Here is a 23488-nt window from a genome sequence, read left to right as displayed (position 1 = left end):
ATTTATAAACAGATAACCAATGAGTCTTATCTCCATGTTCTGCACTTATTATCACATAAAATATGATATCCTTATGTTTATTCCTCATCAAGTGGCTCTGCACATGGTCTTTTACTATTCTGTATAGCTTTATAGCTGTGTTTACGTTTTAGATTAATACAACAACCAACAGATCAAAATGATGTATTAATCCCAACTTTAACCGTACATATCATGTATTAATCCTTGTACAAATAGGACTCCTTTAGCTCAATTTTTTAATTTGCCCTTACACTCTGTATGAGCAACAAGGAGTTGTAAAAGGACTCTACTTTTGCATTTGAGTTTATTCCACTAGGATGAGTGTAAAGCCCTCATTTATGCTTACAAATCAATCCCAAAGTGGCAGTCTTTAAACTAGATTATAAAGAAGAATCAAAGAAAAACCCTTTTAAGCCAATACCAAATTGAATTCATATACAGAGCAATTTTACATATAACCCATCAAACTATAAATTAGAGAAATGTACCTCGTCATTCCCATTTGGTTGCTTATGAAACCAATTCATGTTCAGCACCTAAACGGACCCAACAAGCAAAATCAAACATGAAATCGAACTGGGTATTCTAATTCAAACTTTTTAAATCCTAGATCTACCAAAGAAAAGAGAAAGGACTTGGACTTGGGAAGTGGGAGTGGGGTGGTTGAGATTATCAGAGATAGAGGCCATGGCACGCTTGAGGGCTAAAATTATGACTGCGAAGGTTAGCAAAGCATTGGCTCTGTACCCATATTTTCAAGTGGGGCTGGAGGAGAGGAACTTGTAGTTGATTAAGTTGTCATGATGTGAGGAAGGAGGTGAGTATAATTGACCTATAAAAAATAAAAAATACTTACCATGACTCAAATAAAAAATATAAAAAATTCCAAGACTTGAGAAAGATCAATACAAACCAGAAGGGATGGAGAATGAGTGGGAAGAGGCTTGAATCTATGAAGCCATAAATATAAAAATATAAAATATAAAATTAGCCATGTCTTCTACATAAAACCCCTCAAAACTACACCTACAACACCAAATTGTTCACATACCCGCACACCCAATACCCCTTTCCCAAAAAGGAAAGCGATAGATCCAGATTCGTAGCCACTTATGACAGTTTTCATGTCAGAAAAATTTCTGAAGGGGAGAAGAGTAATGCTTTGTTAGAAATGGAAGCAAGGAAATGGGCAGTAGATTGAAAGATAGATGAGAAGAGAGGGATGTAGTTCATGGAGATTGAAAAGTCCATTGGAAGAGTAAGGTGGGAATTGACGTGAAGAAGGTGATGGGAATGAGGATGATGAAGGGGTGAGAATCTGGGAGTTTTTGGTTTGTAAGATTTTGAGGTGGAAATTTCAAGAAAGAATTGATAGAAGGAATAAAGATACAGACATGTGGGAGAAGGGGAAATATAAGGGGTTTGATATTTCCCCCATTTCTACTGAAGATTTTAAGGTTTCTTTGGTAAAAGAGTAGGAAGGAAGGAAAAAAGGCGCGATTGGAAAAGGCACCGCAGGACATGTGGCCTAAGGGGTAAGTGCAGCGTACCCATTTCTACGTTAAGCTTGCTTTTTCTCTTTAGCCGTTCAGATGACTTTGAATGGCTGAGATTGATCCTCATATAGTGTTCTCATTTTAGTGTTCTCACCTGATCCGAGTTGTTGATTTTCATGGGTCCCAAATATTAGTTTAGACATTTCTTCGAAGATGTTGGGCGCAGCAATGGATGCAAGCAATTAATTTAACATTAGATAATAACTACAGCTAGCTTAGCTTACAAAGAGGAGAAATTATATAGCAAATCAAATTGGTTTTATTTTTTTGTCTTCATTACAAAGCAGACCACATTTGTACAACAAAATACATACAAATACCCATAGATTGGAAATGGCACCAAAAAAAATCAATCAAGCAGTGCACCGGAGGTTCAAGTCCCGGGGGTCGGAGTTCAACGTTCGGCGACTGGACTGAAGAGTTAAAATTGGTTAAAGAGTTGGGACAAAAATTTTAAAAAGCACATGTGTTGTTTTGTAGGTGAGCCACGTCATCCTTTAAGACGATTTTTTTGGGGTCAGAAATTGGTCCTGATATATCAGCAGCCAAGCAAGCATAGCCTTTAGCGGCGGCAAGTTGTTGCGGCAGTCCAATCCGTTAATGGAGCTCCTTACAGTCTCTTTCTCGTCATCTCTGGCTGGTACCTCTCTCTCTCTCTCTCTCTCTCTCTCTCTCATACACAGAGTCATGCAGCAACATAATCTAGAACTTGTTGGATTATCTGGGTATTAATTATTTTGGCTTAAAATTCATTATTTTTTTTGAATTTATGAGCTTTTCCATTTGGTATTTTATAATAGTTTTCATTCCTTGTGGATTGATGTCATCTATGACATTTAAGTCTGCTTTGATTCTTGGTTTAAGCTGTAATTTCAGTTTGACTATCCTTAAAACTTCAATTTATACTTGGTAAATTATTATCTGTTGTATTGTTATGATTCTTTTCATCATATGTAGTTTCTCATTGCTACAATTACATGTGCCCTGTGATATATACAATAGTGTGTATACACACACACACACACACACACACACACATGTACATGTTTCAATATATATTCTTTTAAATAATAGAATCACCAATTTTATGCTGTCTTAAACGCAATGTTTAGTATTTATTGTCATAGTTGTGATTTGCTATGTATATTTTATTATATGCATCGTAATAATTTTATATTACTGCAAAAATATATCCTGAAAGCATAGAATTCTTCTTGTCTTAGGGAATGCCTTGTTTTTGGCGCGGCAGCATTTGTGCAAGTGGAAGAACCATAGTAGATTTGACTTAGAAGCCAAATTTGTGAGAAATAGAATTTTGAATAAGAGTTTGAGAAGAGGAAGGAGGTGTTTGTCTGAAAAAACAGAAGCTTCTACTTCTTGTTCAACTGGTACAGGGGAGGATCCCCTTATACCTGTTAATAAGAAATTAAGTGATGCACGCGTCATTTACGCTGTAGCTCCCGCCATGGGTCATAACCAGGTACATTCAGCTGGCCAGTTGTACAATGCGCACCTTTTTATACTGATTTATTTCCATGGTTCTTCATTAGTTTACTTGATAGTTTTTCTGTTTATTTTTATTGAAAAATTTATTGGTCTTCTTCAGTTTTGCATTTCTGGGGTTTATTGTAATTGTTTCAATTTCAATTAATAGCATACTTATATACCACGCAATCAATGTTTCTAAACATACTAACATTGCAATTTTTCTCCTCTGAGTTATGTGTGGGTCACACAGCTATATGTGTAGTTGGAGGTCAGCCTGAGCTAAACTTTAGTTTAGATGCGCATCTGCTCGAATTTGGTTTCACATGGCAACATTTTTCATAAAATTTTGAAGTTTATATATTCATCCATATAAATACATAACATATACATATATACACACACACACACACACACAGAGTAATACGTATCATATGAGTCCGTTGACTGATTAGCCTCATTCTTAATAATTCTGAGTAGATGCAAATTTATCCATTTGTTTTTTGTTTTCTCTTCATTTAATGGTTGTAACAATTCTGTACTTATTTCTTTCTATGATGGTGTTACTGTTATAGTTTTTTCTACTTCTAATATTCTGAATTTACTGTTGCTAGCAGGAGTCTCATCCAGAATCCCATTTTAGAGTTCCTGCAATAGTGAATGCTCTTGAAACATGGGAGCTCTCGCCAAAGGTATCAATATATGTCTTAAACTGCACAGACCCTCAACTTTTCTGCCATTGTTCGCTTGACTTTCCATTTTTGTCTGTTAATTAATTATTTATTATTCAGTAGTTTGACAAGCTGATCCAGGAATGCCTTACAGTTTTATCTAAGCAAGTTAATGATAATTTTGATACGTAGGCTTGATGCCACCTCCCTACAGTGATAATTTGATGTGCAAGCTTGATCTGCTAGAAGGTTCAGGAGTGGTCCGCATTGCAGACATCAATGCACTCGAGCAGATTGAGCAGCTGGTCGAGCAGTTGCTTGATGTCTTTCTCATTTTGCTCAGGGCTTAAGGTTAAACCCAAGAGCTAGACCTTAAATTCTAGGCCTTGAATGACAAGTCTACATCCTAAAATAATCAGATCAACCCTCTCTAAACCAGAATATAAAATGTAAAAAAAGAAAAAACTAGTGAAACTCTAAAAGCCTAAGCTTGAAACAGAGATTCTAAACCCTAAATTAATAGACCTGGTTCAAACTTAAAATTGGAAAAAAACTGAAAAATGGAAGGCAGTTTGAACAACCTTGGTGGCAATTCAAATGGCAAAGGATCCTGCAAACAGAAATTTCACCAGTCAAAATCAATCCAAGATGTTTTCTTGTGTGTAAACACAAATTTTTCTATTGTTTGCATGTGTAGGCAATTTTCTTACCTTTCCTTCATGTACGAAACAAGACTTTCGATTTTTATTTTTTGTTGATTATTTGTTCTATAATGAGGATGGGAAAAAAAGTGACAGGTGAGAAGTCAGAGCAACTATTTGGTATCTTTTTGTCCTGTACAACCCAAAATTAGACAAGGAATAGGCAGGCTTGGCTGCTGTACTCTAGTATGAATAGGCTCTTAAGAGGCCCTTGCATTCAATTTTTTATGAATTTAATTCCACGATTCAGTTTTTAGAGTTTCTTTTGGGATTCTTGCCCTAGAACTCAATTATCTTCGTTCCAACTTCAATTCTATGGCTTTATCTCGCTATTTTCTGTTGTTTATCGTCTGGAATCCGTTTCTTATTTTACCCACTGGGCAGCAGCTTATTGCTACTGTTCTGCACCAATTTCACACACTAGCTTATCTTCAATAAGTATTCAAGTAGCTGACATGTGGATATCCTATTTTCTTGAGTGCTTAAAAAACAAAGGCCCAGATCTCATTGGGAGCAACACTACTTCACAAACTTGTAGAGGCAGGCATTAAGTACCCCTGTAACCATGCCTATTAGCAGCCATAACTCAATCTCCCCAATAGATTAGAGGTACTGGGAACTTTTACCTTGGAATAGAGATGATAATGACTCTATACTTCTTTCAATCACTAGATATGATGTACGTTACTCATTGTAATTAGAGGACTTGATCGATGTTTTAACTGTTAAGTATTGAAATGGAATTTAGCCTCATCCCCACCTTTTTTTTTTCCACACCAAATCCCTTGCAAGTCATTTTGTTAATGTAGCTGCCAATTTTTGACACGGCCTCACAAAATCGTTGGTAATATTACCACCACTTCTGTTGTATACTTTATTTTTGCCTCACAAAACTAAATGTCAAGCCAATATTCCATGAATTTCCATTGTCCACTTGGAAATAAGCTCCTGATAGGGTTGCTTGACTACCACAGTGGATAGATAAAGTAGGCATTGGCATTGGCAGTGGATAAATAAGCAAGTTCTCTATTGAAAAAGTCCATTAGCCCTCCAATTCAAGTTCTATTTTCTGATTTACAAATGAAGCAATAAAATTCCCATTTGTTTAATCATCTTTTGTCTTATAACTCAGTTCCGTGGCTTGGAGGTTATTGAACTTGAAAATTTCAACGCAGCATCATCGAATGACATTGCAAGTGTTCATACAAGAGCCTATGTATCAGGCCTTGAGAAGGTAGCAAAAGTAACCATCACAATTTTTTTTTTGTTTGGTTTTGTTTTCAATACTCTTCTTGTTTTTGGCTTTTGTTTGGTTTTGTTTTCAATACTCTTCTTGTTTTTGGCCCTCCTTTTCACCACCCCACCGACTTGTTCCTCTCTTGGATTGGATTATGTGTTAAACAACTGGTACAATTAAGGGTGAAAAGAAGTTTTTTGTTTACTGCTGCTAGTGGTTATTTTATGTTTTGGAGGAGGGAGGGGTCATTGCAAAGATTCATTTTCATGTTCCATCCATAATTTTTTAAAACACACTGTACCCTGCACATTCCTTGAAGTTTTGCAATCTATGAAGGTGTTTCCTGTTCTGTTATGCGATTGTCTATTTTGTCCTGGAAGTTGTAGTTGCGCTGCACTTTGGCATTATTTTTGTAAACTACCATGCTTTTATGTTGAGCGTATGCACTCGTCATATTCTTGAGGAGCACTAAAAAGCTATAATCCTCCCTGTTAACTGCTAGAACTTAATATTACATCAAATGATTGGACCCATTTAGAACTCTATAAAATCATGGTAAAGTTCTTTGCATGCTGGCTTAGATTCCTCAATTGACTCAACACAAGTTACTCTACTGAAAAATTTGTTGGAGGCAGGACGACATCCCTTAGTTCAGGTCTTTACATTATCTCACCCTTCCCTCACACATGGTGTTGTTTTGTCTAATTGTTATTAGTGAAATGCAGTACTGAGATGGCAAGCATTGGAAATCTGTTGGTGCTGGAATATTTCTCTTTCTTTGTGGCCAGGTCCATATATTTATCATATTTCTCTCTGCCTCTCTCTAACACCCCCAATCCAATTTATAGGCTATGGATCAAGCCTCAAAACAGGGAATTATTTTGATTGAAGGCTCTGGGCCAACATACGCAACTGTTGATGTAAGTGGTAGTTAAGACATTTCAATGTCCTTTTTCTTGTGTCTTTCCATTCTGATTTTCTAACAATGGTGTTAATAATGTAGACGTTCCAGGAGTCACTAGTTGCAGCTGGAGCAGGAATTGCCTTAATTGATGCAGTGGTGATTTCTCAATCATGTCTTGGTGATAATCTATGTTAGTTATGTGTGCTGAAGTGTATAGGTGATACTTTTGCATTGCCGTCCAACTGATCCTCAGTCTACTTCAAAAAGGATAAAGTTTTCATATGGTATAGATCTTGTTTGAAGTATCCTTCTTCAATACATCTGAATTCATTGCTCAGGTTGCAGAATCAAAGATCAGGAAGAGTCCACCTGTAGGTTTTGCTTTAATAAGACCTCCTGGACATCATGCTATTCCAAAGGGTCCAATGGGGTTTTGTGTTTTTGGAAATGTTGCAGTTGCAGCTCGTTATGCTCAGCGTTCACATGGGTTAAAGCGTGTGTTTATCATTGATTTTGATGTTCACCATGGGAATGGGACAAATGATGCTTTCTATGATGATCCTGATATATTTTTCCTGTCAACTCACCAAGTAAGTATGGATTGGATTTGGACTAGTTTGATACATTTTGTCTTGATATCTAGTCATGAATTCTTGTGATGCTCATCTAAGTAGCTTATTTTTGGTCAGCAATTAGTAAACTTTATCTTTTCTCCATAGCTAAAGACTGTTACTGATTCTTGATGGTGGGAGCATATAACCTGAAGTATAAACACTGAGATGTCACTATTTACATACTGTTTTTTCTTATTTTATTTTGTTTTATTTCTTTTCTTTTTTCTCTCTCAGTGATGTGACTTTAACATGTTTTATAAATCTAGTAATTTAAATCCAGTCAAGTTTGAAACAGACTTTCTTTGGTGCCAACGGCATGCATACCTTTTTGGGAATGAAAGAGTACTTTCGGAAACTATAGCAGTAATAAACTTGTATCTTTTGTAAATATTTTGTATTCATATCTAGTCGTAAATTCTTGTTATGCTCGTCTAAGTACCTTATTTTTGGTAACCAATTAGTAAATTTATCTTTTCTCAATAGCTCAAGACTGTTAACACCACTTATGGTGTGAACATAAGGATAAAAATTAAGATGTCATTATTTACATATCATTTTTTGTTGTTTTATTTTGTGCCAACCTCATACATGCCTTTTGTGAATTGAGGAGTACTTTTGGAAACTATAGCAGTAAAAAATTCATATTTTTCATAAATGTTTTGTATTGTAGTTAATATATATTATTTGAAATCCTGTTCCTGCAGTTCAAGAATGTTCTGTAGAATTCTGTGTTTCTTTTTCTTTGGAATAGTTCTTCATAATATACTGTCTTGTCAACATGCCAACTTTAATGACTTTCCAAATTTATAAGATTTCATACTAGCATATAATAATCTTCACGTAGTGTGATTCCTTATCTATATACTGATAAGATGAAAAGAGAATACACCACCTTGTGTCTGAATGTTATCCTCAATTTTTTTTTATATTAAAAAAATCTGATGTTGACAAGATTGACTTATAGATCATCAAATGTCCCAAGTTGGAAAGCAGAAGCAACAAGATTGACATATAGATCACATTTAGGGTTATTAGTTTGTGTGTTGTGTGTCTGCTTGTGGCAAGTCGAATTACCTGCCAAAAATAACTAAAATCAGCACAACTTTTTATGTCACGTTGCAGCTGTGCAATTCCCATAAGATGTTTTTGTTTCAAGGGTTCATACACACACAGTATGGAATTTGCATTGAATACAAACACAGTTCGATGTCTTGATGTGGATCTATACTCTAGTAGGGAAGGCTGAACCCGTGGATCTAAGGGCTACAGCTGCGTTCACATGCAATCTGAGTTCACATTGTAGAAAAATCCATCTTTCAATATCTGGATCTCTCCGTTTGAATTAAGTAAAGAGGATCCATATCCAACTTTACGCATTGTCCCATGCAGAAATTCTGCTACTTTCCCCTTAGAGGCATAATGCGGCTTGAACTTGTTCTCTTGCATTAAATACTTTGGATGCTACTGTTAGACCATTGAACTGAAAATCAGAAAATTATTCACCAAAAAAAAGTACTCGGTCGTAGTAAGCAGCTCTACAAGAAAACAGAAGATTGAAAAGAATTACCAATGGAAATAATGACTGAACCAGAACCCAAAGACCATACAGAGTCAGCCGCAAATTAATTACAGATTAAATGCCATAGAATAATAGAACTAGGGAGCTCCAATTGCTTGCAGTTCTCCTGTGTAATGAAGAAACAGAAACTTTCTTCCAAGAAGCCACCTTGAATCTGATAGCTTCATGGGTGGACATGGCATTTGATATTGTAAACTTTGTTGGTCTACCACTACTCTCAAATGCTTAAACCATTTGGATGTGGCCAACAATTATGTTACATAGAGCACACATGCAGACAACTCTTCACAATTAAAGCCCAACATGTGGAATTCAACTTACTTCCAGAGGGTCTGCAATTGCAGGGATTTGAAAGTTAAGGAACTCCTGCTGTGATATCATGTTGAGTTTTCTGGGCCAACCATTATTTGGTCTTCTAACAGATTTTATTTTATTTTTTCCTTCAATTTGTTTACTGCCACCTTGAAATAATGTACATTTTAGGTATTCTTTATAGAATTCCAAATTTATTCCTGTGTTAATTCATTGATTCAGGATGGAAGCTACCCTGGTACTGGTAAATTTGAGGAGGTAGGCCATGGAGATGGGGAAGGAACAACACTAAATCTTCCTCTACCTGGAGGCTCAGGTGATACTGCCATGAGAACTGTGTTTGATGAAATAATTGTACCATGTGCTCAGAGGTTTAAGCCAGATATTATACTTGTCTCTGCCGGGTGAGTTTCGCATTCCATGTAAACTACTGTATCATTGCCAATCTTCATTACCCATTTGCATTTGAATAACCAAATTGTTTAGGTATGATGCTCATGTATTGGATCCACTAGCGAGTCTGCAATTCACGACAGGAACATACTACATGCTTGCATCCTATATTCAACAACTTGCGAATGATCTATGTGGGGGTCGATGTGTATTTTTCTTGGAAGGAGGATACAACCTCAAGTCCCTTTCATATTCCGTGGCAGATTCATTCCGTGCCTTTCTGGGAGAGCCAAGTTTGGCTTCCGAGTTCGACAACCCTGCCATCTTGCATGAAGAGCCGTCAACCAGGGTTAGGCAGGCAATTGAGAGGGTGAAACATATACATTCCTTATGAAGATCCCATAGACTTAGCATGCATACAACTTTATATATTATTCTGTACTATAAAGATCAGATGCAAGCATATTCTGTGCTGCAAATCCTTACCTACAAAGCTCATAGTTCTCACTTATAGTAAGTTTGTTTTAGTGATTGACAATGACAAATAGTTACCTGTACATTCTTCACTGTTGAATTTCTGTCCAGTGTTGCAATTGTGTATGTATCTGGTGGTTGGGAAAAACCTAGGGATCCATTTGGATCAAAGGCTTTGAATTTGAGTTTAAATTCAAATTTTTTATTTATTTCGGAGTCTAGAAATGGTAAAGAAGTTAATGTGGTCTCCCTAGCATGACCCTAATCTTAAGGAAAATGCTTAGGAGACCACATTTATAGACACAATGATAGCTAGGGTCATGCTAAGGCCAAATTGACATTTATGAAAAGCTTGTTTCGGTCTGCATATGTGATCGAATTTGTACAGCTGCGATTTAACTAAGTTCCACTTTGGACCATGGCCTAGTGCTCTCAACACTTTAGAGCAGTTCCAGCAGGTCAGGCTTGGGGGGGGGGGGGTGTTGGGCCAAAAACATGTTTCCAGCAGCAAAATGCAGCCCGGGCAGGAGGTGGGACCCAGCGAACTGGGCTGGCCCGAGGGCAAGTCCAGCCCCAAGTCCAAAATGAGGGCGAGTTGACGTCAGTGCTACAGTACTGCTACAGTGCATCGCTACAGTACTATTCTGCCATGTGTCGCGTTCTGGGCTATCTGATCAGAATTTTTCCTCAAATCCAACGGCAGCCAATTTTTGTGCAATAAAAAAATGAAAAAAAATCAAAATTTTTTAAAAAAAATACTGAATTTTTTTTCTTCTATAAATACCAACCAATACTCTTCACTTTTAACACCAAATCCTTGTACATTTTATTCTTCTTTCTACTATTATTCAAGTTTTGAAATGTATCTGAAATTTAAAATTTGAAATTTATCTGAAATTTGATTTTTGAAATTTATCTTAAATTTGAAACCGAAAATCTTATCCAATATGAATAGTATTGACACGTAGGAACCCAAAAATCTTACCCGAAAATATTATCCAAAATAATTGTTTAAGTAAAAAAAGTTGTGAAAAAAATAAAAAAATGAATAGTAGTTGGCATGACAAGAGTTTGACTGCTGGAAACACACATAGCTTAATATGGCAAGGGCAGCCACTATTCATGTGAATAGTGTCAGCCCTAGCCCCCCCCTTGCCATGGCAAGGGTTTGACCGCTAGAAATGCTCTTACACGCTGGTGGTAACTTATTACGAAAGCAAACATATGATATATCTAGTCAAAAGATTAATCATTTTGTTAATCTTATCTTCAAATATACCATCTGTTGGATGAAGTTTTGAGTTCCAATTCACGAAAAATAATATTGAATAAATATATAATGTATATAATATTATACATAATTAATACGTACATTTTAATAATAACACTTATTAATAAGATGATTATGTGCGCATGGCAGGACAAGTTTCGAAAATTTCTGTCGACAAGCTCAGCAGCGCGCACGCTGCCGACATGGTATGCGCACGCTGCGCACAGGCTGCCGGCATGCTGCGCGCACGCTGCCGGTATGCTGCGCGCAAGCTGCGCGCGGGACCCTAGGCGAAAAACCTAAATGTGGCCTTTTAGACCCTCTGTGTATATTTATCTCATTATTTCTTTCTCGATAAGTAAAGAAAATATTATGACTCAAATTCATAATTGTAACATGAAAGGAATAACTAATATGTAATTTACACAGTAAATTTATAAAATGCATCAAAATGTCACTTAAATGTCACTCATTTCACATTTTCTGATGCAAAAGTATCAATAGAAAATATAAATAATTAGTAGGTGTTGAGGCCCAAAAAAGTCATGAGAAGCCCAAAGACATTTAAGGCCCGATATAAAATATAATGTTGGTCATGCATTAATCCAAGCTTTATTTTGGGAATTAATTCATTAAATAAATAATAGTGTCCATGCCATGCGAAGCCAATAATACATTTTTCAGATATCAATCACTTATCAAGCTCACATGAACCTAAGTCATGTGGTTTACGGGGCTTGCATGAGGGATTGTGGTGTGGAAGGTTACGGAGGTCCACAAGGCCCACGGAAGCTCTTGGATAATGGAGACTTTGGGCTAACTCCTTGGGAGCACTAAAGTCCAAGCCCATTACTTAGAGTTCTCCAATGTGGGTAAGCAAATGAGATATTTTCCAAGCATTTCCTTTTATCCATAGAAAATAATCATTTTCCAAATACCTAGCTTTACCCATTGGAAACAAGCCTTTTCCAGCACTCCCTATTATTCGCTGGAAACAAGCCAATTTCAACACTCCCTTTTACCCATAGGAAATAGTCATTTTCCAATGCCTAGTTTTACCTACTAGAAAATAGCATGCCCCAGTACTCCTTTTCAACCATTGGAAATAAGCTGGTTCCAGCACCTCCCTTTACCTATTGGAGATAAAAGAAAACCCTCACTCTCTATAAATTGGGAGGCATTTGCCCAGCCAGAATCAACCTCTCTTGGTTGTTGCAAGCTTCTCAACAACCATGAGAACTCATCTTCTTTTCTCTTTTTGGCTGCTGCAAGCATCCCAGCAGCCATCCCAGCCATCAACCTCCATCTTTTGACTGTTGCAAGCATCCCAGCAACTGTCAACCAACATCTTTTGGTTGCTCAAGCCCCCAGCAACTATCGAACCACTTTTCTTTCTCCCTTTGGTTGCTGCAAGCATTCCAGCAGTCATCCCAGCTATTCCTCAACCATCACAACCAAGATTTTCCTTCCTCCTCATACCCTTCTAAGCTATAAATACCATAGCCTTCAAGCCTCAAGCTTTTCCTCCCATCCTCCTTTTGAAACTCTTAAATCCCCATAGCCATAGCCATAGCCATAGCCATAGCCACAAATAACAAATCATCAACACCCCAAACTCAAGCATATCCAACACCAAGCCAAGCACATGCATTCTCATTTGCTAAACTTGTGAATCTTTAGCTTCCACACTCCAAGCTCTCATGCCAAGCTAATATAAACTCAGATCTACATCAGCAAGTCATCTTCAACTTTTCGTCAAGCTGCCGGAAACGTCAACATCAAACACGTAGTCGCTGGAAGAAGAACATAGTACTCCCTTGGGACATGCTTTTCCCTCGGGATGCTTAGGGCCTAGTCCTCGCTAACTCAGAAGAAGGGGCAACGAAGGCTTGATATACCGCTCTATGGCGGTCCGAGAATCAACAAGCCCGAACGAGCCTTTCGACGGAAAAAGACCCCAACAGTAGGAAAGTGATGTATTTGCTAATACTTACAATGAAAGTATTTGCTCTCATGACATCAAGCCAAACTCCTAAAAGTTGCTTTGAATATTGGGTTGTAAATGCTAGCTTTCTTGAAAACCTCAATTGCTTTTTTCTTTTTTCTTTTTTGTCAAAATCTCAACTGCTATACGCTATGTTATAGGAATGGGTAAATTACTCAAATGATTCTCAAATTTGTTCATGATTTACATTTTGGTCCCTAAATTAAATTATTTGTTCAAATGGTCCACCAACTCTTTATTAATCCGCGCTTTGGTCCTACTGTTACATTTTATGTTAAATTTAGTCATGTGAGCAGCACATGCTACATTTGTGGGGGGTAAATAAGACTTTTGACCTATGTATCACCCCTGTATCACCACTTTATCACCTATTTGGGGAACATAGGACAGTTATGGATGGTTTTACCCTTACATTTGACGGCAACATTAACATAATTTAATGGTAGGATCAATGGAGCAATTAATATAGAGTTGATGGACCATTAGAATGAATAATTTAATTGGGGGACCAAAATGTAAATCGAGTATAAGTTTGAGGACTATATGAGTAATTTACCCCTATAGGAATTGTAGAGTTCAATTCCATGGATTGTTGATCAAGTTGACAATTGCCTTGGGTCTTAATATGTTAATTAATTTAAGCTATAAGTTTAAATAATAATGCATCAAAACATCACTTAAATGTCACTCCTCTTACATTTTCCGATGCAAAAGTATCAATAGAAAATATAAATAAGGGGAATGATAGCAACCTTCTCTTTTGGACCTTCTCCCTTTAACTCATGACATGTGTCACTTTCTTTATACTTAAAACAATGTCATTAATGTATCACATAAACTAATTTTTATTTTCCAAGTTTACCCTTATTAAATATATTGAATTTTTTTATACAATAAATTAGTCTTTTCAAAACTTTATTTCTTATCACCTTTTTACTTTAAATGTCAGCTTTTGTTTAATGTCCGTTTTTTTCTTCTAGAAAACAGATGTTGCTAATAAACTAGTTGTAGGGGTCTTTTTCTTCCAGCAGCCAGACGAATGGGCTTGGGCTGCTGTAAAGGATGAACAGATGAGATTGCCCATGTTTCTGAGTTCAAAGACCGGACTCCAAGGGAGTTTTGAAAGGAGTAGTGACAACCTTAGAAAACACCTTGGATTCTTTCACCAATCAAACCAAATAAACGTGACAGATTAGCAATGGAATGGCTTGGCTTGAGGAGCTTGTGGCATGGGAGCTAAGCCTTCACAAGTTTAGCAATCTGAGAGAGAGACAAAAGCTTGAATTTCTTATGGAAACAAATATTCAGGGCAAAGGGAGAGAAATCTGAAGAGATTTTTTACTAAGGAAGAGAGGTAGAGATGGAAATAAAGAATGGGGTGTCTTGAGTAAATTCCCAGTTGCTTGACAAAGCTTGGATGATCGTGTCTTTGCTGTGTAGAAGGTGGCTCCTTTTATAGGCACTGGAACCCTCAATTTTATCAAGCCTCTCTCTCCCTTTCCCTTCACTTTCTTCCATTTCAACCCCATTTGGTGAAACTTCCCTAGCTTGCGCACCTAGGCATGAAGCCTTTTTGGGGTTCCAAGATCTTCATACGGCTGGATTTCTTTATGTGGGTGAGGCGCTACCCTCTTTTTACTCTGGTTTTCCAATTAAAGCTTGCAGAAGAAAGAAATAGGGGTAAATGCGTTAGTCTAATGGGTATTCCTATGCATCTCCGCTGGTTTTTGCAATGGCTTGCTATTTGACTTGGTTCTGAGGCTTTTGACAATGCTAGATATTTTTTAAGGTATTGAGCTGGGCTTTTTCTAAGATATTGGGTCATTGGCATTTTATTTCCAGCAGCCAGCTAAGGCTTCATAGTTTCGTCAAGTTGCTGGAAGTAGCTTGTTTGCTTCGTTTGTTGACAAGGCGCTGGGTGTTTTAGCTGGTGCGGGATTTTTCTAAGTATCGCAGGCTATTGGACATTCTCCTAAGGTGTTGGGTCATTTTTCTCTCTCTTTTGCTTACCCATATGTTTGGGCTCAAGAAATGGGCTTGAGTTTTGGTGCTCCTTAGTAGCCCAAAACTTCCACTTCTTGGCTCATCAATGGGCCTCGTGAATGCTCGTAACCATCCATACCACAACCCGCTCAGTAAGCCCCAGGCATTTGCGTGGCTTGGGCCCACTTAAGCTTGTAGCATGGCGTGTTGCTTGTTTGCTTGGTGTGGCACGTGTGCAAGCGCATATGACGAACTTTCATGTGCTTCAATCGGGTTTTTTCTCAATAAGGTATCGCACTAGGCCAGGAATATTTTTGGGCCCAACCTTGGATTTTTTGGGCCTCAACATTAGCCCCCTTAATTATTAGGGCCATGAATGAGTGCTGGAATGGGCCGAATAATTAAACTTGACCCAAAAATCAAATTTATAATTGCAGGGTGCCCCTTCTCTTTTCGCGTGCATGATGACAGCATGTCATGATGGGCTTTCAGCAATTATTTGCAATTTCCCAGGTACAAACTTCTTCCTCCCTTCTTTTCATTTATTATTTTCTTCTTCTTTTCCTTCCTCTTTACGCGCACGAGAGTGAACTTCTCTCCATCACCTTTTTCTACTTTCATTTTATTTTCTTCTTCCTATAACGAACTCAGAGCAAGAGAGAGTGAGATCAAGAAGAGCCGCTCGTCTTCAGCCACTGGAAGGGAGCTGGAGTTGAACTTGACTCCGTCATCCCCCATCGTACAAAGAAAACCCACTTGTTGATGGAAGAGATCTCTTCATGCAGACTTTTCTTCTAAGAATCCATGATTTCCCCCTTTCTTGGTGCATCTGAGGCTATCCTTTGAGGGGGATTAACAAGGTATGTCCTTTTTCTCTTGCAATTTCTTGAATCTATTAAGGGGGTTTGTTGGGTTCCTCACACCCATGGATTTTGCTCTTCGTTTTGGCAGCTAATCACCAAACCCCTTTGACCCATTTTGTCACCATCGCAACGAGGGTACTCACAATGTGGGTGCTAGAAAGGAAGGGCTCGCGTCAGTTTTTTGGGGTTCTCTTCTTTTCGATTTATTTCTTTTGCAAGCTGCTAGAGGGGTGCCAAAGAATTGAGAGAAGAAATCGCTAGTATGGACTACATCCTTTCCTCTTCTCCGTTTTTTTTCCCCTTTTTATCATGTGTTGGCTCTCTTTGTGCTGGTGAAAATGCTGAACTTTGCATGATGTGCTTTTTCTATGTAGGTGTATACATCTCTGGCACAGGTAGGAGAAGGTGCCGAAAGCCTGCGTCGTATTCCCTGCTGCTGGAAGCTTTGAGTGTACCAATTTCACAACTTGGCAATTTGGATTTCTATCTCGATTTCTCAGTAAATAGTTATGTTCCTTTGCTGGAATCGTGAGTCTTTCTCTTGGCTTTGTAGGAATAGACATAGACTGGTGTTTTGCCTAGGCTCATCTTTCTTGTGAACACATGCTTGATTAATCTTGGACCCTCATTTATGTTGTGGGAAGTAGAAATTGACAGAATGCATGTTTTGCACTGCTTGAATTTTTTGCATCTTTGAGAGAGAATTTTGCTCGCCATGAGAATTGCTTGTCGATCATGGAACGAGAATTTTGCTTGCCATGGGAATTGCTTGAGAATTTTGCTTGCCAAAGGCTTGAGTAATAAATTGCATGCTTCTTGGACATTTACTTAACCGTTCCCTTTGGTGTGAGCTTGGCTTGTCGTGCTTGGCGCATATTTCGCATGTGCTACGTTTTTTGATTGTTGTTGAACTATATGCATCACGAGCGCATGCTTGTAATCGCATGATTAATACATAGGATTAGAGGCTGTTGAAAGCTTGAGGAAAGCACCATTGGTTTCTTTTTATGAGCTTGGAACTTGGACACAGATAACTATTTATTTTTTTGGCTTTATAGGGATAGATATAAACATGTGTATGATGGGTCTGCAAGAATGCCGTGTAACTCGTTGGGTTTTTGTTTTTGTTTTTGTTCTTTTTGTTCTTTTTATTTTTATTTTTAAAAAAAAGGGTACTAGGAGGTAAATAGTGTTCAGTTTGTAACACTGGCTTTGTGAAAAAGGGTCTGCTGGAATGATTGATTGAGCATGGAATGAGAACTTTGCTTGTCATGAGCTCGAGTAATAGATTGCATGATGCTTCAAAAATATTTTTTGTTTATGCATTTCGCTTGGCATGAGATAGCTTACTTTGCTTGGCCTGTGAAGTTCATATTGCTTGCATGCTAGTGTGGAGATTGCTTGGCTTTAACACAGAGAACTAGCTTTATACTTTGCCATTTTGCAGCATATTTCTTGTTGGCAATTCTTGTAGGGATTCATGTAATAAGTCATAATGACCGCTGTGATGAGTGATGGCCTATTTCCCCTTGCACGATGGGTTGAAGAAGAGACAACTACCTTCTTCGCTTAGAAACACTTGCCAAAACTTGATCATAGGCACTCGGTAAGCTTTGGAGGCTACTCTCATTTCCAAGTGTTGTATAGAAGAAATGCATGTTTCTGGCGGCCTCTTGATTTTTTTTTTAATACCCTTCCAGCATCACTAAGGGCTGGCCATAGTGGTTTGATCGTGAGTGGGCTGACTCAACTACCGAAGATGTTTTGCGAATGATTGAAGGTTGCAAAGGAAACATCGTTTTCGACCTTACAGTAGTGTGCTGAGAGGGTTTGAGCATGTGTCTTATTAGGACCTTGTGTGGACTTCCCGCTTAATACTTAGAAGAAGTTATCGCACACGCTGTTTTTAGAGCATAAGCTGCTTGTAGCATAAAGATGTATGCCCAATCCCCTTAAGCAAGAGTTGTTGTTAATGCGTTGAGCCTTAAGGAACATGAATTGGAGAGCCAATGCCGTAAGCTACGAGACCTCCTCCTTGACAAATGAGCTACTGATAACGGCGCTTGGTGCGTGGTGGAAACATCGAAAGGATCATCTCTCTGTGCTTCTTCTGTTCTGTTTTTGTCACGCACTGTGATTTGGTTGAGGTACCCAATTCTCCTTCTTTGCACCATGATATACATAATTTTTTTTTTTAGCAAGCCTATATCTTCCAGCACCATCTTTCTCTAACATCTGTCCTTATTTCGCCTTGCAGGTCGCATTTCTTTGTTCTGGCTGGCTCGGTGCATAGTAGCTTTTCCTTTTGAAGCTACAGGGCATATCGATCTTTACCACAGTTGATTGCACTTGGGCTTGAGTGTTAAGCTCATAATTTCATACATATACATGCCCTATTTACTTACTTCTTTTGCTTAGTTTCTTAGATTTCTAAGTTATTTGCCTCCCTTTGTGTGTTTTGTAGGCAAATAGAGCAAGAGAGCATAATTCATGCAATTCAAGCATGTTAAGGCCTAATTTGGATGAATGGATGAAGAGCTTAAAAGACAAACTCATTTTGGCTACAGCCCCCTGCCAGTCCAGTTCCGTAGGTCATATTGCAAGCTTTGTTTCAGCAACCTACATAGCTCGAATGAGGCCACATTCTTCATGAAGGTTGTTCCAATTGGTGTGTACTACAACATATCCAAAATTCAGCCCCATTGGATAAATCTGGAGTCCGTTACCTAGCAAACACAGAACCATGCTCAGGATGGATCTTATCAGCGCGGAAAATGAGTTAGCAATTTGTTTCGGCCTTAACTTCTTCCTCCGACCTTGGATTGGCCCAAATAACATATGGCTGGAAAGAAGACATTCTGAACTTCAATTTCGAGTGCTTGAAGTCCTAATTTGATTAAGAGAAGCCCAAGTTGTAAGCCCTTGAAGTTGCTGGTCATGCTGACCTCAGCATGTGCTGGTTGGATGCTTGGTCATGGTGAGCTAGGTATGAGCTATCATTTCTGGTTGGAAGCTTGGTCATGGTGACATGAAGATGAGCTAGGGGTGCTGGTGGGATCTATTGGTGAAGTGCATCAACCAATTCAAGATTTTCTAATACAAGTGCATCACCCAATTTAGATTTTCTAATACAAGTGCATCAACCATTTCAGATTTTATAAAACAAGTGTTGTATGCATTAGCCATATTGAATTCAGATTTTCACTTCCCCTAGGCCTATAAATAGGGAAGTTCTCTAAGCTTGTAAACACACCCCAAGGGGGGGAGCTCTCAAACACTTCTCTAGAGCTCCCTTCCCTTCTCTCCCTCAAATTCTCTTAGTTTCTCTTTCTAGTTTTCAATTGTTATAATGAGATCTTTGTGCTGAAATTTTCCATTAAGTCTTTCCAAGTTCTACTTTAATTTTCATTGTTATGTAAATTCTTTTCTTTAGTTTCAAGTTTGATTAGTTTCCAAGTTTCAATTATGATTTTTGTTCTTATTCATTATGCTTATAAGTTAATATGCTAGTTTGAATGATTGATCACCATTTAGGCTTGCATGTTAGCTATCTTGGTTTGAATTAAGAGTAGACACCATACTTTAATTCGAATTGAACTATGAATAGGAAGAGTATGTATGGACATTCGACAACAGGGATTAGATACATGCTTGGTTGTTTAAATTGTTCTTCTATGCTTAATGGGTTCCTAATGCTTAATTTTAGGTTAGACAACAAATGATCAAATTAGGGAATTAGGAACACAAGGTTATGACCACACACCATGGCTTAATCATACATTAGCTAGAATCAATCCGTTAATCTAATTGAACTTGGGAACTTATCTGCTTGAGTTAGTTATTTTCTTTCTTCCTTGTTTTATTTATTTCCCTTCTTTTTCATTTCTGTTTTGTGTAGGGAAAATGAATTGAATCATTCAATCACCAATCCTCGTGGGATCGACCTCGCACTTACATACGCTATAATACCGAATGGCTCGTGCACTTGCGAGTATCACAAGTTGAGGATGCAGCTGAATCCATTTTGGTGCAGCTGTATCTACGCAACATTGAGTTGTACCCCCCCTTTTTTTCTTCTTTTTTTCTTTTTTTTTTTGTTGGCGAGCTGCCGGAAGAGAAACGTGAGAGAGAGCTGTGGTAAGCGTCGCTCCCTTTTCCTCTTACGTTTGTAAGGAGCTCCATAAAGAAGGAAATTGAAGTTTCATGGTTCTTCTTTTCGGTTCCTTGCATGGTAGCCTTGCTTAAGTGTTTTGACTGCAATGATTTGGCATGCGTTTAGGCATATGTCCAAATGGCTTGAAACATTTTATTATGGCTTGGACCTATTTGAATGATCTTGATAATTCTTGGATTGCTTTCCCAACATATTGTAATTTGCTTGGCATGTGGCTTGGGTTAGCGATTCTGCTTGGCATGATGCAATAGCTCGTAAGTTTTCCTACTACACAAGATGGGCTTAAATAAGGAAGGCTGGATAAGAAGTTTGAACAAAAGTGTTTTGTGTTTTTCGGCCGTTAAAGTTTGATTCTTGTCTTAATTGCAGGTTTGCTGGTTTAGCAAAGGACATAGGGAATTTGGTTTTTGGTGGTTTGTACTTTGGAAATAAAGAAGAGCCATAACAAGATGAGGACAATAGCACGTTGTTAGTGCTTGAAGCATGGTTTGTTTGATTTGTCAAGTCTCTTTTTGTAGGGCATGATACTTGTCTTTCTGTAGTTGCATGTAGTACTTGTACTAATGCAGAGAGTTAAGTAGATAGGTTTCGCAATGAGCTCGTGGCATTTTAGCTTGTCACTTGTTGCTTGGTTTTCTTTCTTTTCTTAAATTTTGCTTCACTTTGCATGAAGTAACTTGGCTAGCATGTCTATTGTAGCTTGATGCTTGAGGCTTTACAATGCTTGGATGAAGTTAGCATGAAATTCGTAGAGGCCTAAAGTAAACCGAAAAAGTCTTCAGCAACCTCCAGCGGCATGGTATGAAGTTGTATCCTCCTTTCATGTCTTGAGAGCTATTGAAATTGCTCCTTGATTTTCCATAACTTGGGCTCAATGTCATGTGGCATGCTTTACTGGTATGGCACGTTCTTGATATGGCAGTGACAAACATGGGCATCTTATGGTTGTCAAATGAGTGTCTATGGTGCTCGAAGAAGTTATGTACACTCCTGCTTGCTCAACAACTCTAATTCGTGCAAGGGCTTGGATGCTTGTTTTCTTCATAATTGCATAGTTGGATACCTTCACAATTGAAGCTTCATTTCCTCTTTATTACGTGAGCCCCAGTGGGTGGATATTGCTAGTGTACAAAGTCCCCCCACAAGAACTTTATTGCAGAACCTCCTTAAGCTCTTTTGTAGTGAAAGCATACCAACTTGGATAGTAATGCTTTGATGATGAGGCTTAGTAAATGATGGAGGCATTAAAGCCAGATTTAGTAATATATCCTTATAAGATTATTTGCATAACAACTTGGGTGCTAGCTATAGTTGTTGGGGTGTAACAGCTACAGCAGCCTGGGGTTGTAACAACTACAGTAGCATGGGTTGTACCATTTACAGCAGCTCGAGTATTGTCTCTGGCTGCTATTATGAGCATGTTTTGGGGACAAAAGCTTGAGTTTGGTTGTGGAAGTATAATGACTCGAAAATTTGATTTCTTTCAAAAATGGCTAGGTATGCGGATTATTGTTTGATGGTTTGCTTGGGCCAAAACAAATAAAAGAGAAAATCCATTTGCTTGGCATGGATTTGATGGGTTAGGATGAAGCCCCCTTGTGGCTTGTACTTGGCAAGAGCCCCCAAGTCATCATCAGAAAGTTTTATGCTTGCTTGCAAGAAGTAGGAGGCAATTAAAAGAGAAGCCCCCTTGTTCATTGCATCCTACAGTGTTTCACTAATTGCCTCAGTCTCTCCTCGTGCCTGACCCTTATCAAAGCTTGAGCATGAGCATCTACAGAGTCTTCCAGCAACAAGGCATGGCTGAATTGCATATTGGTATCTCTGCATACATTTGGAAAACATAGGTTGCACTAATCTTTGGTGTGTACCAATTTGTTTGGCTGGGATTGTATTTCTTTTGGATAATCTAAAGCTCATGTTGTTGGAACCTTGAAACATGGTATGGTTATGCATGAACTGTTGGGATTTGGAATGTATTGAGACAATAAGTTTCAGCTTGTTTTGTACACTTTGCTTGGTTGGAAATAATGAAATGCATAAATTGCTTGAGATTTTAATAGGTTGGATTGTGGTAGGTGCAAGGTACATGTTGCCAAAATTTTAGCAGAATCCTTAAACAAAGCCCTGATGCACTGCTTTAATGCTTTTGCAAGACTTCCTTAGTTATTTAATCCTCATTCCTCCATGAGCAGTGAGAGGCGCCGGAAAGAGAAAGAAGATGTCTTTCATTTTTACGTCCTGACCAGAGTGTGGCGTGATGTCTCAAAATCACATGACACATGCTACATGCGACCTATGAAAAATTGTAATATTAGGCAACAACCTTTTAATATTTCGATATATCAATACTATAGTAGCCAAAATAATAATTTTGACGATGCTATGGGATGATAGCTTTGGCATTTAAAATGAAATAAAGCCATGATTTATTAGAGTGGTAGACATTAACCAGACATTAAAGAGTATAATGCATAGAGTGGTAGCATATGGTACAATTATAATGCATCATACTATAAGAATAATATAAGAGTTAAAAATGATCATCATGGAGTGGCATATGTCTCTTTTAATCTAAAAGCCATCATGCTTGTTATCTAGTTCATGCACAGAGATAATAATCATGTAAGCAAAAAGGTGATAACAAGGTGGTGTCGTATGAAAGCATGTTTGCCCTTAGCATAGAGATGATGAACAAATAACCAATCAAAGATACTTGAAGTACTAAACTATTGACATAGTAAAGGCATTATGTCATATTAATTTAGTAAATGCACTTGAAAACTGTTAGATATGAGGATAAATTATCATCCTGTATCAAGATATGATGGTATATTTGGCATGACGAGATGTAATATTTTAATATAAAACCATTTAAGGAAAAATATATCTTATCTCTTTGTAGATTCTAGTCGAAATGGGTGTGCTGAGACGATGAGCTGCGCAACAGCGTGGGCGTAGTGCGAAGAACGGAGGATAGGCAATGGCAGCTTCTTGACCTCCTAGTTTCTTTTGTAGTGGTGATTTCATTAGGTGGTGCTTGGCTATTTGACCATAGGCAATGGTAGATTTACATGGCCGGCAACATCGAGTTTGCCAAACTTTTGGCAATGAGCAGTGGTCGGTGGTGTCAATGAGATTTTCCTTGATTGCATGACCTCACTTTTTTTTCTTCAAGATTGACACATGATATTGCTTGTGCATGATGCTTGTTAACAGCTTGGGATCCCATCTAGGTGGCTTTTC

The 23488-nt window shown here is 38.0% G+C and overlaps 1 protein-coding gene across 1 annotated transcript; it reads left to right on the top strand.

The window, feature by feature from the left end:
* The first annotated feature begins 1416 nt into the window (after positions 1 to 1416).
* On the top strand, positions 1417 to 10156 carry HDA14 (histone deacetylase 14). Its single transcript, XM_021951626.2, has 10 exons — positions 1417 to 1556; positions 2058 to 2217; positions 2801 to 3057; positions 3680 to 3754; positions 5567 to 5668; positions 6520 to 6591; positions 6675 to 6731; positions 6914 to 7165; positions 9303 to 9484; positions 9567 to 10156. Exons 2-10 carry the CDS (start codon positions 2178 to 2180, stop codon positions 9865 to 9867), a joined length of 1338 nt encoding a protein of 445 aa, XP_021807318.2. The 5' UTR covers positions 1417 to 1556; positions 2058 to 2177; the 3' UTR covers positions 9868 to 10156.
* Positions 10157 to 23488: the final 13332 nt, after the last annotated feature.

Source organism: Prunus avium, chromosome 4 (genome assembly GCF_965620075.1).
Source record: "Prunus avium chromosome 4, drPruAviu1.hap1.1, whole genome shotgun sequence".
NCBI classification, from domain to species: domain Eukaryota; kingdom Viridiplantae; phylum Streptophyta; class Magnoliopsida; order Rosales; family Rosaceae; genus Prunus; species Prunus avium.
Note: the sequence above shows the minus strand (reverse complement) of the source record. Positions and strands in the feature narration are given on the sequence as shown.